Source organism: Petaurus breviceps, unplaced genomic scaffold, assembly GCF_028583685.1.
Source record: "Petaurus breviceps papuanus isolate PSGF00001 unplaced genomic scaffold, PetGlider_PUasm1.0 37, whole genome shotgun sequence".
NCBI lineage: Eukaryota > Metazoa > Chordata > Mammalia > Diprotodontia > Petauridae > Petaurus > Petaurus breviceps.
In genome coordinates this window covers 20,757,741-20,775,320 of record NW_027186296.1, presented here as the reverse complement: position 1 = coordinate 20,775,320, position 17,580 = coordinate 20,757,741, and the positions used below count along the sequence as shown (strand labels likewise).

Genomic DNA, 17,580 nt, shown 5'->3' with positions numbered 1-17,580 from the left:
AATTGGGGTTAAGTGACTTGCCTAAGGTCACATGGCTAGTTTTGTGTGTATGTGTCAAGTGTGTGAGGCCAGATCCGAACCCAGGTCCTCCTGACTCTGGGGCCAGTGCTCTACTCACTACGCCATGTAGCCGCCCGTCAATTCACTAATATTATAGGATGGAGATATTCTTTCTTTCTTTTTTTTTTTTGCTTTTTGGAGCGGGGGAAGGCAGGGCAATTGGGGTTAAGTGATTTGCCCAAGGTCAGGTGGCTAGTAAGTGTTAAATGTCCGAGGTCAGATTTGAACTCAGGTCCTCCTGACTCCAGGGCTGGTGCTCTATTCACTGCGCCACCTAGCAGTCCCTGAAGATATTATTTCTGAGTCAGCTCTCTTCAATTTATTTTTATGTTCTGGGATAATAAGAACATCTTAATATTAGCCTAAAGGAAAACAAAATGTATCTACTACAAAACAAAACCAAATAATTTCAAAATGAGTCGTCTGATTACCAATGACAAAACTATTCTCTATTATTGGCTCTTGTTCATCGCCTCGAGGACCTATCCTAGGGAAGTATAAAAGAATGAGAAGTCTTTTCCCTGAAACAATAAGGAAAGGCATGTTTATGTCATGTTCTAACCTCTGCAACAATATGTAACTTGATTTTACTTGGCAGCCTCTGACTATGAGAAAGAAATGTACAGGAATGAATAAATTCAGAATGTCTTTAAACTGCATTCCCAGAAATAACAAGTGTGGCTTGTTATATGCACCTACTTACTGGCAAGGATGAAAAGCTACCACAAGAGCTCCAACTCCAGGTGATTAGTTTCTTAAAATTTTTAAATCTTTAAATTCATAAAATTTCTGGATGACCTCATTTCTTAATTTAGAAAGAAGGCAAAACACCAGAAATAAGCAGTAAATTTAAACTATTATTACACTTGCCTAGCAGAATCAATCTATAATAATCTTCCCCTCAAAAGCAGTACCTAGGCTAAATTACTTAATTCTATTTTTGTGTAATTAATAAAAGACAAAAACAGGAAATCAAGACCAACCACCATTCCAAAAGCCCTCTCAGACACCTTTTCCACTGTTTTCTTGGAAGCTGAAATGGTTAAATCCTACTGCTATCTTGAGAGTAAAGTAGTATCACAGCAGAGGCAAGCATGACTAACCCTAGTGAGAAGGACCACACTTTACAATTCCACGTGTAGCTGTAGCAAATATTAGCTGATTCAGCTGTAGCTTTAGATTATTCTATATAACTGAGGAAAGGCAGGGACAAAACTAAAATTAACCCTAGAATTTAAGGCAGATTTTTTTTTTTTAAAGAAATCTGAAGTGGTATGGACAGAGAAAATTCAGGACCAACAAATAAAATGAACTAGTAATTTTCTTCATCTTCCAGGGGGCAAGTCTAACCCAGGGAGGTCAATGCAGCTCTTGTCTTGTTCACCCTAACTCACAGCACTACCTATTCAGCTTTGCTCTCAAGGATTTTTCCTTTTATGGGACAATGCAGGAAACAATTTTCATAATATTATGAAATAGGTAAAATCCTATCTTTAAGTAATAACAAGAAATAATAACTATAAGGGGGTGGCTTGGTGGCGCAGTGAATAGAACACCGGCCCTGGAGTCAGGAGGACCTGGGTTTGGATCTGGCCTCAGACACTTAACACAAAAAGTAGCCGTGGGACCTTGGGCAAGTCACTTAATGCCAATTGCCCTGCAAAAAAAAAAGAAATAATAACTATGCTAATTAAATCCAAGCCAACTCTTATCCTAAGTTCTACTGGATAAAAAGCAATACAATATGATTTTATTAAGTTCTTAAGAACCTACCTATATACTAATGTAAAACTGGTGATAGTTCTCTGTTCTTATGATAGGTTTCTAGAGTGTAGATAATAATACATTAAAATTCAGATACTTCTTACATTAAACTGGATAAAAGCAATATAATGTAGTCTTATTCATTCTTAAGAGCTTACCTTTATATTATTCAAATTTACTTCAATAAGACGAGAATCATTTTTCTTAATTCTCCGTAAGCTCTCCTCAACATTTGTAGGATTTGGTGGCTCATCAAATACTGGTAGGATTTTTTCTCCCTTTACCACATCTATAACATAAATGAATTAAGAATATTAGCCTCAATGATGGTCTCACTGGTTGCCAGTATTCATATGCTTATTACAGATACGGAATCACTGAATCCATCATCTGTTAGAAGATTTTGTTCCTCACAATTACTCACATACTCTAAACTTTAACATGGCTGAACATTTTTAGGCAGTTGAATAAAGAAATGTTATCTTACCCAGTTCAGTGAAAGAGAAAAGAGGGAACGCATTCCTAATACCAGGGACAGTATGAATCAAGGCAAAGGCTTGAAAGTGCAGTGAAGGCTTGGGGAACAAAAGGTAGTAATGAAAAAGACTGGGCAGAGATAAGGTGAGGGACAAGTGTTTCTGGTCGATGACAAGATTAATATGAACCACAGCTTGATAGGATTAATAAAAAACCTAATACAATCTTGTGCTACATTAATGGCTAGTACATACACGGTAGGTAAGAGTTTTAATGTCAGGCTATATATTGAGGGAGGGAAACTGACAATCTGTAATATGTCCAAACACATCAAAGGGACTAGAAACTGTGTCATCTGAGTGCATTCAACCTGGAGAATACAAAAGGAGACAAGACAAGATTGCCTGTCACATAGATGGGCTATCACACGGACGAGGGAACAGATTTTGTTCTGTGTAGCTCCTAAAGGAACAATGAGTACTAGGAAAGAGAGTTACAAACAGGAAGACATAAGGTCTACATAGCTCTAATGGAGGACAGGAGGCTCCTCTGCCCTTGAAGCTCTACATAGGAGCTGAAACCTCACCAGGTAGAATGATGTAGAAGGGTTTATTTACCAAGAGTGAAAGGTTAAATAAACTACATGCCTCTAATGTTCCTTCTAATTCTAAATCCTTTAATACTATGAATCCAATTATTATACTGACAAATTTGTATCGATATATTTATATATAACATATTTAGCAGGTTTCTAGCATGTGCATAGAGACATGCTGGTTAAGAACTATACACACATTTCTAACTTCTCCTGAATCAGAGCTTTACAATATGTTTTCATTATTCTATTTGAACTGTTGTAAACCACCAGAACAAAGATTATTTTTTTTTTTGCCTTTTGGAGGGCAATTGGGGTTAAGTAACTTGCCCAAGGTTACATGGCTAGTTTTTTTGTGTGGGTGTTAAGTGTCTGAGGCCAGAACCGAACTCAGGTCCTCCTGACTCTGGGGCCGGCACTTTACTCACTGTGCCACCTAGCCGCCCCTCAGAACAAAGATTCTTATATTAAAATGTCAGTGTAAAAACCTAAATGATTTTTGGATTATCTACCACTTATTTATTGGCCTCACTACAGATTATCTAATTTCCAATTGTGGTGGTAATAGTGCTTTTTACCCTTTGGAATACATTTTTAGCCAAGCAATTAAATATTTAATGTTGCATATTCATAGACTTCCTACATCATTATTAGTAAATTTCATGTTCACTCTCAACATGAAACTTAGTTCAAGTGATAAAATTAACTTACAATGATGCAACAATGGACATTAAAAGGGGGTCTGAATGTACAATGAATATTAAGTACTTACTTGAAAAATCATCTTTGCCCACACCACTGTTATTTCCTACTATGTCACAGAGTTGTGTATTGGTTATCAAATTATGCATTCCAAGGATAGCTATAAATATAGAAAAAGAAAAAAATTATTTCTTATTCTCATATCTTTAGAATACAAATAATTTTTCAACCCCTCCCAAAGTAAATAATCTAAAATAATTTCTTATTCATTTTACAATTAATTTGAACCACAGCTAAGTACTCACTTTTCAACTTTCAAATTCTGCTAAACCTTAATGTGACTGGATTAATTTCTTCCCCATCCTAATAATCTGTTTATTCATCAGTTCCCCCATTTAAAATATCTTCTGCATCAGCCCAAACATTACCACCCTCTTCTGGCAAAAAAGGTAACTACAAGTTTGGTCTGGACTAGTCATTTCATTAGTCTACAGAATGCCTGGAGAGGAAGTTCCCTCTTCCTAAGTATATCAGTCAGCAGTTGTCCTACAAATTATAGTGTTAACCAGTCACCTGGGGCACTAAGAGTTAAGTGATTGCTCAGGGTCACAGAGCTAGTGTCAGACGCAGAACAACACAAGTCTTCCTGACTCTGAGGCCAATTTGAATTTGAACCCAAGTCTTCCTGTTAGACCTACCCTTTATTATAACCCCTCCATCAAGCCTGCTTACAGTCTGGATTATGAGGCTAAAATATTAATATTTTGAAGTTCTGCTTTCCCAGCCAGTTTTTGGGACTGAAATGCAGGGAAAAGCAAGAAATGACTGTATGTCACAAAACTTCTTTACTCAATTTGTCCCTAATTTTTTGTTTTAGATTGCTCAACTTCACCATCATGATCAATAAAAATTTTTTTTTTTGCTTTTTGGAGAGCAATTGGGGTTAAGTAACTTGCCCACGGTCACACAGCTAGTTTTTGTGTTAAGTGTCTGAGGCCGGATTTGAACTCAGGTCCTCCTGACTCCAGGGCCGGTGTTCTACTCACTGAGCCACCTAGCCACTCCTATCAATAAACATTTGACTTCCTGACAGGTATATAAAAATACCATGTTATGGGTACAGAATATTTAAGTTATAATTGTCAAAAGTGCCATTTTGGAGGAGAAATCTATTTCATCATCTTTTACAAAAATTAGGCTCCAAGTGCAAATTGCATAAAATATTTCTTGGTACATTCCATTCTAATCATTTAATGATTTTAATGGGATTTTATCTTTAAATCTTTTTTTTTTTGGAGGGGGGGAGGCAAGGTAATCAGGTTAAGTGACTTGCCCAAGATCATACAGCTAGTAAGCATCCAATGACTGAAGTCAAATTTGAACTCGTCCTCCTGACTCCAGGGCCACTGCTCTATTCACTGCACCATCGAACTGCCCCTCTTTATACCTAGCTTATAAAATCCTACGGAAGGTGGCAGGCTTGCATATCACCATTTGCTGTAGATATCAAATACATACTTAGAGCAAGTAAATGGGGATCAGCCATGACTCTGTTCATCTGACTAATAAGGAATCAACCCTAACTATACCCTAAGTGTTAGTCTTTATCACTGTTGTCGTTTTCTTCCTTTGAGGACCTTTGCCATCCAGGGAGGGAAAAAGAGAAGAGGGTACCACAAAAGCATATGTTTTGTGCCTAGTCCAGGGTAGTGATCCATTTAAAAGTCAACAGTGATGGCTCTGGTTCTTTCCCTCACCACTTCTGGAAAATAAGCAGGATAATAAGCATGACAAAGCAACAGCAACCACTCTGTTACCTGCCAGTCATTACTGCCCAGCCACCTGAATCATAAGCTTGCACAGGGAAAAACTTAGCACTGAATTTTAAAAAAGACTCCTTCTAGTGACTAAATATTTGGGTGACAACCAGCCCCTCCCCTCCTGTGGGAAACCCGACAATTGAGAAAATATTTTTATAAAGATTTCCATGTTTGGTTTGTAACTGCCAACTTGGGACAAGTTAAAAGTAAAATAAACCTTATCAATATAAAAAATGCACTATAAGATTTAGTGGAAACCTTATCTCTGAGATCGACAGTACCAAAGAAAAAAATTAAACATTTTTTGAGATAACAGTTAACCTTCTGAGGTAAGAACGCATATCTCTTTGCATTCAAATACATATTAAGTATATATTTGATATCTACAGCAAATGGTAATATATGCAAGCCTACATGTACTGTGGAAACAGAGCAGTATAATAATGAAAAGAACACCAGAAAAGGAGTCAGAGACCTAGGTTTAAATCTCAACTCTACCACTAACCAAAGTGGGCAGTCTTCAGTGAGCTATAATTTGACCTCCCTGGATCTCAGTTTCCTTGAGGGACCTTCTGAAGTGATCTCCTTCAAGTTTAAACAATCAATCCATAAGCCTTCATTAAATATATACTATGTAAGCCATGCTATACCCTAGGAATACAAAGACAAAATTGAAGCAGTCCTTGTTGTCAAGGAACTTGTTAAATTTTTTTTTTTTTTTTGCTTTTTGGAGGGGGGAATGTAGGGCAATTGGGGCTAAGTGACTTGCCCAAGGTCACACGGCTAGTCTTTGTGTTTAGTGTCTAACACCAGATTTCAACTCGGGTCCTCCTGACTCCGGGGTCCGGTGCTCTCTTCACTGTGCCACCTAGATGCCCCAACTTGTTAAATTCTGTCAGGTGTGAGGGAAGAGACAAAATTTACACAGATACGCATACAAGTGTCCCAAAAGCTTAAAACCGCACTGAGATTTTGGGACACCCTGTATGTAAAATGTATACCAAATACATAGAAAGTAATTTGAGGGGGGAAAGGAACTAGCAGATGGAAGAATCAGAAAAAGCTTCATGTAGGAGTTGGTGTTAGAAATTGGGTTTTGAATTAAGACAGAGATTCAACGAGGAAAAGATGTGAAGGGAACACAATCTACACCTTGGAGACAGTCAGTGCAATGGAGATAATGTATCACTGGAGGAGCAGGTTGGTGTAAAGATCTAGGAATCATCTGAAGAGAGACATGAATTGAATCTGTGGGAGCTGATGAGGTCACCAAGTTACCAAGACCATCGAAAGAAGTCCCAGGACAGAGTCTTGGGGACATCTATATTTAGGGGGCTGTGACAAGGGTGATGAGCCAGGAAAGAAGCCCGAAGAGAAGCATTCAGATGAGAAAAGAAAAACGAAGAGAAAGAGCAATAAAGGAGAGAGGATGGGCAGTGACAAATATCACAGACGTGGGAACTGAAAGAGATGGCTGTTTCGTTTAAGGCATGAAGTAAAAATGCAGGCCTCAGAGGGCTAAGAAGTGAGCCAGGGATGAGGAGGTGGAGGGAATGAGTGTGGACAGAATTTTTAGGGTTTTGGCTGTGAAAGGGAGAAAAGACATAGGATAGCAGCTTGAGAAGATGGCAGGGTACACTGAAGGGTTTTTTTGCTTTTTGGAGGGGGAAGGCAGGGCAGTTGGGGTTAAGTGACTTGCCCAAGGTCACATGGCTAGTTTTTTGGAGTGTATGTGTGTCAAGTGTCTGAAGCCAGATTTGAACTCAGGTCCTCCTGACTCCAAGGCTGGTGCTCTATTCACTGCACCACCTAGCCACCTCCACTGAAGGTTTTTTTTTTAAAGATAAGGAAGTCTTGGGTACATTTGTAGAAAATAAATAGGGAAGGAACCAGTAGATAGGGAGAAATTGAAGCCTGGAGGCAGATGATCATTTTGGGAGCAATTGGCTAGAGAATACAGAGTATACATGGAAAGAAGTTGGCCTTAGCAAGGAGGAATGCCATCTCTTATTCAAAGACTAGAGTAAAAAGGAAATACTGGGAATAATATCAAGGGATTCTAATATGTGGAAATGGAAAAGAAGGAGCAATTTTGATAAAGTTAATTTATAAATTTTTATTATGGAAGTAGTATTCTTGTTTTTGATGTTGAGAGTAAACTTATAAACTTCCCTATGTATAGCTAAGGTAGAGAACTAGGTTTTAGGAGGCAAGGAATTAGGAGATAAGAGTGGTTGTGAATATAACTGCAAGAGTCCCAAAATTTAAGGCAAGAGTTGGGGTGGAGAGGAAGACTGTGAGTCCCATAGTGAGCTCCTTGAGAAATGAAGGAGGCTGGCAAGTCTGACCTGACAGCCAAAAGATAACTGTCACTAGGATCTGGAATTGATACAATTTGAGTAGTATGGATCTCAAAGAAGGAGAAGATGCTGAGTGACTGTAGCAAGGGGAGAGTCTGAGAGTAGCAGTGGTTATAAAGGGCTTTCTGACTCCCCTCATAAAGGACCAATATAATATGGAGTATGAAAAAAAGTGCCACATAGATGCTGAAAAGGGCCTGGGAGATACCAAGTCTCTGTGAATATCATTTTTATGGTAGAAGAAGGTTTAAAATTAAGGGAATTTCATTCACTAGGAAATGGGAGTTCTAGGGGGGCCCAAGAGAAGGTATTGGCAGTACTGAAGTAGGATACTGGAGGGGCAGGGGCACCTGATGATCATAGCAAGAAGTGGTAGGTCCCTCTTGAGGCATAGTTCTACACAGACACACACACCCCCTGCTACATTTTGTTTTAAAAGAGATACTTACCTGCAAGGTCACACAATTCTGTATCAGAAGCACTTGTCAAAGCCTCTTCTAACTCTGGATCAAGGGATACTTTTTCTTCTGTATAAGATTGTACGGGCTTCTGTTTAGGGATAAATATTTTCCCTGTAAAATAAAATAACCTATTAATTCTCTTGACTTGCCATCATAGGGTTCATATTATACTTACCTACATGTATCTGTAGCTAAGGAAAAAGGCAATATCAAAGCAATTAAAAAAACCTTTCTCAATAGATAAGCATCTCTAATAACTTGATTTGATCCTTAGATATGCAAAAATGAACCTATTTTTGAAATATTGTAGGAGAAGTACTATGAATGAAAGAGGCAGGAATAATCACTTGGGAAGTTTTCTAGTCACTATATATCAAATTACATCTTCCTCTAGGAGAATGCTATCTAACCTTAAAAGATTAAGCATTAAAATATTTTTTTAAATTTTAAACTATCATTCCTAAATATGGCTAGCATCTCTTTAGAGTTGCCTGAGATTGTGGTAGTTCAGCAACACAAAGTCCTAATTTCAATAAGTTCTAAATATCCAGAAGTCTGTGGTAAAATTTCTGATCACTGTCACATAAGTTTCACATATTTGGTTTCAGAGTCTGTGTCAGTGGTATTTCCCTCTCAACAAGTTTACCTTTTAAAAGTCAGTTAGTGATAATAAGCAGAGGCCTCAACTTTTATAGGAAAGTGAATCAACATACTCTAACCACTTCAAATCTGTAACCAGCAATTTGACAAACATTAATAATCATAACGAGTAAAGACTAATATTATGATTCACTTATACCATAAGGTGATCCAGAAACAAGAGGCTTATATATAGGTCAGAAGAGGCTATCACAAGATGTTTTCTGGCTTCCCCCTAACTGAAGGCATTTCAGAAGTCCCATTTTAAAGAAATGGTAAATAAAACTACTTTCTCTTTTCTTTAATCAAGGGCCTACCAGCCAATATGGCAAATTAATCCTTAATCATATGTCTCTGAGCAAGGCAGTCCCATATACCACAAAGAGTGTTATAAAGGCAGTCCAGAATTAGTGCATATAGCATAAAGTGGTCCAGAAACAACAGGTTTGACTTGCCTTGTATTGCTAGCTGAACTCAGATCTAAGTCAGTATAGTGTGGCTGAATCTTAGCGTAGTAAAGACCAATAACTACTAATGACCAAGGATTGTCTATTGCTTTCCTAAGAGAAAGAGCTTTATTTGATCTTATCATGCATACAATATTTACTGATGATAAGTGTATACTAAGCACTGCACCAAATTATGTGGGGAGTTATAAAGGAAACGAAAAATAGTTCTGTTCTCCTGGAGTCTACAATGAGTAGAAAGCAATATTTATTCTACTACTTATCATTTTTACTGCTCCCTGGTTAACCTAAGCCAGTCCTGCTCTCTATCATCTACTTGCCAGTTGATAAGGTTTTGGCTGGATTACAGATGACTAGAACTTTATAGTAAAAAGATGGCAGTAGAAGGAACAAGGGAGTAGAGTAGCACTGTAAATCCTTCAAGTAACCAACAAAACTTTACTCACTGCTTACTATTTGGTAAATACAAATAGGAGGCACAAAAGAAATGGAAAATACTCTTTTAAGGAATTGAGGAAATGAAAACACCAAACGGTTTTTGCTAGAAATTAACCTCTATATCCTCAACTCTAACCTCTTCATTTATAACTTATTCAGATCAAATTACTGAATAAATAATTTGCAAGATCAGAGAAAGCAACAATAAAATAGATTTGAAGGAATAAAAGTTCAATAATATCAAGGTGAAATAAAGGATGCTTGGTGCTACTAGATCTCAAACTACATTACAAAACAGTAAGTATCAATACCATCTCATACTCAATTAAAAAAGACAGGAAATCATGCTGATTTACTTTGAGTGTAACTGTGAACTAGTTCAATCATTCTAAAAAAACAGTTTAGAATTAGGTAAAAAAAAGTTTCTATCTTGTCCACATCTTTCGAACGAGGAGTCCTACTTCTACCCCAAGAAAGCTTATGATTGCAAGAAAAGAACCATTAGCACAATAATGTCTGTAGCGTTATGTAGGATAAGAAAAAGATAACTAAATATGTGCCCAATGACTGGGGAATGACTAAACTATAAAAATAATCATATATTACTGTAGTTTAAGGAATGACAAATATGAAGAATACAAAGAAATGGGAAGATTTCATATAAAGTGATGGACAGCGAAGAAAGCACAGTCAAAAGGACAGCATACACATTAACTGTAATGCAATAAGAAATACTAAGAAGCAACAAAATCGTGTAAAATACAGAAAACAAGGGTGGAAAGTAACACTAGTGGAAAGTAACACAGACTGTTAAAGCATAATCACATTTATAGATGCTTCTACATTAAACATTAAAACAATTTCTTAAAATAAGAGTTAACAAATGATTTCATAAAAATGAAAGATTATCAATAAGCTGCTCACAAAAACAGCAGTAAAAGTCTTTGGAACTGATCGAGATAATGGCACCAAACAATGACCCACATGGTAAAAATTCTGGTCAAAATCTGGAAGCCAAATTTTAGTATTTTCTTGGGTGTTTAGGAAGACTGAAAGAATATTCCAGTGGCAGTGGCCAGAGATAGAAAATCTAGAAGTCATTTCTTTGCTTCAAAACACTTCAACTAGAGGGAGAGAGGGGGGAGAAAATTTGGAACACAAGGGATTGTGGAACTGAATGTTGTAAACCAAAAGTAAATAAATAAATTAAAATTAAAAAAAAAAAAAACAAACGAAAAAACCGCGTCAACTGTGGAGAACATAGGCCACTTGCAGAGCTTTGGACCCCTTAAAGGCTAGAGATACTACCATTTATTCTAGATCATACCTGGGATGAAGCCATGGATACAGATTGGTACTATAGGATAAAAGACTTAAGGATGCCTACCCACTGCACCTTTCCTCCCCCACTTTACAACTAGGATAGGATGAATGAGGTAACCAGGTTAGATAGCTAACACAGAAATGTCTGGATTATCTGACTAATGAACAAACTGATCTATAATGTCCCAGGGCAGATGGGTAAGACTTCCAGTCACATATCTTGGTGGTACTGCCTCCAAGAAAGGACTGGACACATTTAACAGTATATGTATGGTCTACTGTATACAGCTCTAATATGTGATAAGATACTATCTGTACCTACTTATAACTCTACTGGGTGATGTAAGATAAGTAACTATGACCTAGGTATCCCGTATACTCTGCAATGAACTTACACTATATGTAATGTGGTGGCTGTTACATGATAATGAATCGTGTACCCACACAGTATACACAAGTACTTGGGGCAGTATTTAGGTGCTGCCAATTCTATTACTAGGGTTGGAGAAGGGAATGAAATGAGCAGCTCTGAAAGGAGCAAAGGTGCCCTTTCCCGTGATATCATAAACCCAAGGTTAAAGAAACTTAAATGGCTTTGAAGGAAGTCAAGTAGCCTTTACCCATGATGACTGAGGCCTGAGGTACATGTGGAAGAAGAACCTTCCAGATTGTGTGGTAAAGTAGTTATATGGGACAGGATCTAGAAGACAGAGAGGTGATGGCATCAGCATTGGACACATTGGCCAGGAAAGCACCAAAGAGTTCCTGAGACAAACTAGGGTAGGCCTCAGGATTACTATGAGGCCACACTGAGAGGTATATAGTGGCAATAGCAAAAGCCAGGTAATGGGATAAAAGCAGGTGAGCAGAAAGACTTCAGAGCTCAAAGAGAGAGGAACTGATAGTGGCTCTGTCATAGGACTTGCAAAGCAGCATATGAAGTAGGGACTTAATTAACTATTGAAAATAGTTTTTCATGTCTATAATTGCTCCCCTGGCTAACTGGATTTGAAAAGTTACTTTTCTATTCTTTACATGCCTTTTAATAATAATACATGCCTCCTGTATATTTAAATGCTTTGGTTAACCTAGAGGTTGGGCAAGGGTGGGGAACAAAGAGCCAGATTATCACATTCCCAGGGTTTCCTTGGGTGGAGGTAAAATAAACTATGGAATTATTCCTGGAAAGCCTTCAAGGATTTAGCATGGGCTACATCTCACAGCCTGGGAAAATGGAAAGACACTCTTAACAACAACAAAACAAATTGCTGAGGAGAAAGAACCAGCAGGATTTGGTGATGGGATTGGCTATAAAAAGCAAGAGAAAAGGGAGACAAAAATGATTACAAAACCTTGAGCTCAGAGACAATGAGTTTAGTGGTTGGGAAGACAATGGAAAAGTCTGGAATGGATGATTCATTGCTGATGATGAATTCTATTACTGACAAATTAAACTTTAGCCATAACAGAACATCCCAATTACAAATGTTATGTAGGCATCCAGAAATATTGTGCTGGAGGGAAGGTGGGAGAAAAGGGCTTAAAATGTATCTTTAGGTCTCATAAATAGTCCATTTTCAATTCTTCATACATAAATTATCTACTTTATGGATTATCACAGCAAAATTTTAATCCCTGTTTATTTAACACTTTACCGAGATACTTCCCTCTACATTCAGTTGGTATGTATCCAAAAGATCCAAACCAACTTTAAAATCTTTAAAATTTGTTAAGTAATAGGGGGGGCGGCTAGGTGGCACAGTGAGTAAAACGTCGGCCCAGGAGTCAGGAGGACCTGAGTTCAGTTCCAGCCTCAGACACTTAACACCCACACAAAAAAACTAGCCGTGTAACCTTGGTCAAGTTACTTAACCCCAATTGCCCTCCAAAAGGCAAAAAAAAATTTTTTTGTTTAGTAATATTAATATCTATAAAATCTTCAATCTCTCCCTATTGTCGCCTTCTCAATGGCCTACAATTATGCCTAAGTCTCCTCCATCCTTGAATTCCCTAGCAACCTTTAAATGTTTATGGGTTAGAAACCACCTTGGAAACACAGAACACTTTTCAAAAGCTTAGAAATAAAACGTTAATTTACAAATAGTCCTAATTTACAAAATATTGCTGAGAGCATGAATCATCAAACTCATTTCATACAAATTATGTTACTACTATTTTTCTAAATGATCATTCCAACCCCTGAAATCACGAACAGTAACATTATCATAATGAGACTTTTCTAATCTTGTTTAAAGAAAAAGTATGCTCTACTAGGTTAATGTCTATTAACATACCCTACTCAGTTACTAAACTGTTCCCTCAGATGATAGAAATCATACTGTCAAGCTGACAAGACCTTAAGGCTCTAACACTAGGGCCAAAGTCACTTTTATAGTTGCTAACATTTAATGATTTTTTAAAAAAGCTTAATTTGTATTAATGATACATCACTTTCTTAAGTCCAGAAAACTAAAAAATAAATTGAAAAGAAAAAAAAAGAAAAACAGTAAATCAAACCTTGACTTTTTAGTGTTGGCTGATATCCTGGGTATAAATGCTCACAATGAAACTGTAACAATAGGCTCTCACGAGCTGTTTCAAACTGGTTGTAGCATATCCCTTCTGATGACACCACCTCTCTCACCAACCATTCTAGAACCTGCTATACTTACTCTCATAACTCCAACTCACTGGGTGAGGTGGGAGTGTTGGAATATGCTTTGTTTCCCATTATCACTCTCCCTCTACCACATCATTCAGCAAACCTTACTCCTGTGAGGTTCATGTTATCCAAATTTATCATTCAATCCATATCCTAGTGTCTATCATCTATCTAATTTCCAGGATGTTTCCTTTCCTTTTTGAATTTATTTATTATTTTATTTTCCCATAGTTACATGTAAAAACAATTTTCAACATTCATTTTTAAACTTCTCTCCTTTCCTCCTTCCCTACCCCACCCCCCTCACTGAGGAGGCAAGCATTTCAATATAGATTATACATGTGTAGTCATGCAAAACATTTCCACATTAGTCATGTTGTAAAAGAAAACACAGACCAAAAAAAAAAAACCCTCAGGAAAAAAGAAAATAAAAAAAAGTATGCTTTAATCTGTATTCAGACACCATCAGTTCTTTCTTTGAGGATGGATAGCATTTTTCATCCTATGTCCTTCAGAGTTGTCTTGGATCATTGTACTGCTGAGAACAGCTAAGTCATTTACAGGTGATTATCTTAAAATATTGCTGTTACTTTATACATAGTACATTTCACTTTGCATCAGCTCATGTAAGTCTTTTCAGATTTTTCTGAGAGAATCCTGCTCATCATTTCTTGTAGCACAATAGTATTCCATCATAATCACATACCACAATCAGCCATTCCCCAAATGATGGGCATCCCCTCAATTTCCAATTCTTTGCCCCCAGAAAAGAGCTGCTATAAATATTTTTATGTGTAGGTCCTTTTCCCTTTTTATTTCTTTTGGGATACAGGCCTAGTAGCGGTATTGCTTGGTGAAAGCGTTAGCATGGTTTTATAGCCCTTTGGACCTAGTTCCAAATTTTTCTCCAGAATGGTTGAATCATTTCACAACTCCACCAACAATGCATTAATGTCTCATTTTTCTCACATTTCTTCCAACATTTGTCATTTTCCTTTTCTGATCTGTTAGCCAATATAATATGTATGAGGTATTACCTCAGAATTGTTTTAATTTGCATGTCTCCAATCAATACTGAGTTAGAGCAGTTTTTCATATGGCCATAGTTTTGATCACTTCATCTGAAAACTGTTCTGATTATTTATCAATTGGGGAATGGCTATTATTTTTATAAATTTGTCTCAGTTCCCTATATGTTTGAGAAATGAGGACTTTATCAGAGAAACTTGCTTCAAATTTTTTTTCAGAGTAATTACTGCTAACTATATTTCCCTCCATTTATTCTATTCTCTCTCCTTTCACCCTATTCCTCTTCAAAAATGTTTTGTTTCTGACTACCCTCTTCCCTAATCTTCCCTCCCTTCTATCACACACAGCCCTTCCCCTCCAACTTTTCTGTAGGGTAAAACAGATTTCTATACCCAACTGAGTGTGTATGTTATTCCCTCTTACATTTAATGATTTTCAGTGAAAGTCAAGTAGAGGTTCTGGGTGTAATTCTTGTACTGGGGCAGAGAAATAAACTAGAACCTGTTAGAAGTAAACTGTCTTCAGAATTTCAGTGCTAGTCTTGGCAGGATCTGTCAACTAGTCAGAGTTGTCTGTTTTTAAAACATGGGCTTTCTATACTCATTGATTCTGTATAATTTTCCATTGATTCCTCTCCTAGCATCATAGTCTTCAATATTCATCTTGTACCTGGCCCCTAGATTTTCCCTATCCATACTGTCTTTTTGAAACCTGCAACCCTTTCTATGTGAATGATTCAATCATATAGACAAGTTCCATTAATTACTGCCTGACATTTTCAGTGTCTGCTCTAGAAAAGTAATCAACAAAACAGAATCTATGTGCTATTTTCTTCACTTTATCCAGTCCCATTATGATTTTCTTTATGTCACCACTTTTGCCATTGTTCATAAACCTATTCCTTGATTGTATAAAGGAAAGGTTTCCAACACACAGTTTTTCTTTGTTAACTTCTTTTGGTTTTCTTGTCATCCTACAAGTTTTGCTCAGAGTGCTGGCTGAAATACACATAGGAGTCACTGTCCAGCTTGCTCAGAAGCCCACCCAACATGGCAGGGATGCTGGGCCTAAGCTGCCCCCCACCCTTGAAAATCTCATCAGGCAAACTATTCCTTCAAGTTATCATCCTATAAATGTATATGTAGAGCCTATATCAAATGATTGCAGGCCATCTTGGGAAGAGGGGAGGGAAGGGAGAGGGAGAAAATTGAAAACTTATGGAATTGAATGTTTAAAACTAAAAATAAAAAAATTAACTTAAAAATAAAATAAAAAAGAATTCAGAAAGTAATAATTAAAAAGTTATTATTCTATATATCTCTTTCCTTTCACAGCCAAACTTCTTGAAAAAGCTTTCTACGAAGCTGCTTCCAAATCTTCCCCTTTCGATCTTTTCTAAATTATAAGTAATCTGGTTTCTGACTTCATCACTTAACTCAAATTGTTGTCTTCTGAGTTACAAATTATCTCTTAATTGCTAAATCTAATGGCCTCTTCACAATCTGTATCCTTTTTGATTTCTCTGTGGCATCTGACACTGTTGACCATGCATTCCTCCTCTGAATTTCCTGACATTGCTCTTTCCTGGTTCTCTTTCTATCTGCTCCTTCTCAATCTCCTTTCATTCATCACCTACGTCATACTCCCTGTCGGTGTTATAGCTCCCCAACCCCCACCCCAAAGTCTGTCTTGTCTTTTCTATATATATATGTGTATATATATAATATATATATACCCTTACATTTGTGAAAAGAGCCTACACTATTTCCAATGCTTAATAGGCAGGTGGTAATATGGGACTGAAGTTGGAAAGATTAAATTAATCACTAAACATTTATTACACTCCTAATATGAGTCAGGCACTGTGCTAAGTGCTGGGAACCATTTATATAGATGATACTGGGCTTGAAATATGATATTCTAGAAAGCAAAGGAACTAGGAATACAATCAAGAATAACCTATACAGCAAAACTGAATGCAATCCTTCAGGAGGAAGAATGGATATTTAATTAAATAAAGGACTTTCAAGCATTCCTGATGAAAAGACTGAATAGAAAATTTGATATTCAGATAGAAGACTCAAGAGAAGTAATTAAAAGGTAAACATGAAAGAGAAATCACAAGGGACTCAATAAGGTTAAACTGTTAACATTTCTATATGGAAAGATGATTCACACAACTCCTAAGAACTGTATTATTATTATGGCTGTTAGAAGGAGTTTATATAGACAGAGGGCATGAGTGTGAGTCAATTATGTTGGAATGATCTTCTCCCAAAAATGAAGGGGCAAGAAAGAGCGATGCACTGGGAGAAGGGGGAAGGAAGATGCAGAATAGGAAATTTTTTTCTCACATAAAAGAAGCATGCAAGGAAGAGCTTTTACAGTGGAGGGGGGAATAGGGTAACGCTTGAACCTCACTCTCACTGGAATTGGCTCAAAGAGGGAAGAATACATATATACACACTCAGTTGTATATAGAAATCTAACTTACCCAAATAGGGAAACAGGAGGGGAATGGGATTAAGAGAAAGAGGGAGGATAAAAAAAGGAAGGACAGATTAAAGGAAGGAGGCACTGGTTAGAAGCAAAATAAACTTTTGAGAAGGAACAAGATAATGGAATGGAGGGAAATACACAGTAATCATAATGTGAATGGGATGAGCTCACCCATAAAATAGAAGTAGATAGCAGAATAGATTAGAAACCATAATCCAACAATAGGTTGTTTACAAGAGACACATCTGAAACAGAAAGACACACAGAGTTAAAATACTGGAGTA

At 37.0% G+C, this 17,580-nt stretch overlaps 1 protein-coding gene and 1 pseudogene across 1 annotated transcript in view; both read right to left on the bottom strand.

Annotated features, from left to right (window-relative positions):
- Nucleotides 1-17,580, bottom strand: part of TMOD3 (tropomodulin 3) — an 81,498-nt gene that overhangs the window by 17,068 nt on the left and 46,850 nt on the right. The window contains exons 4-6 of the mRNA XM_069098059.1: nucleotides 8,228-8,350; nucleotides 3,669-3,758; nucleotides 1,983-2,113 (exon numbers count right to left, since the gene is read on the bottom strand). Coding sequence (XP_068954160.1) covers nucleotides 1,983-2,113; nucleotides 3,669-3,758; nucleotides 8,228-8,350 — 344 coding nt within the window. The remainder of the gene's footprint in view (nucleotides 1-1,982; nucleotides 2,114-3,668; nucleotides 3,759-8,227; nucleotides 8,351-17,580) is intronic.
- Nucleotides 8,298-17,574, bottom strand: LOC138168999 (nuclear cap-binding protein subunit 2-like; annotated as a pseudogene).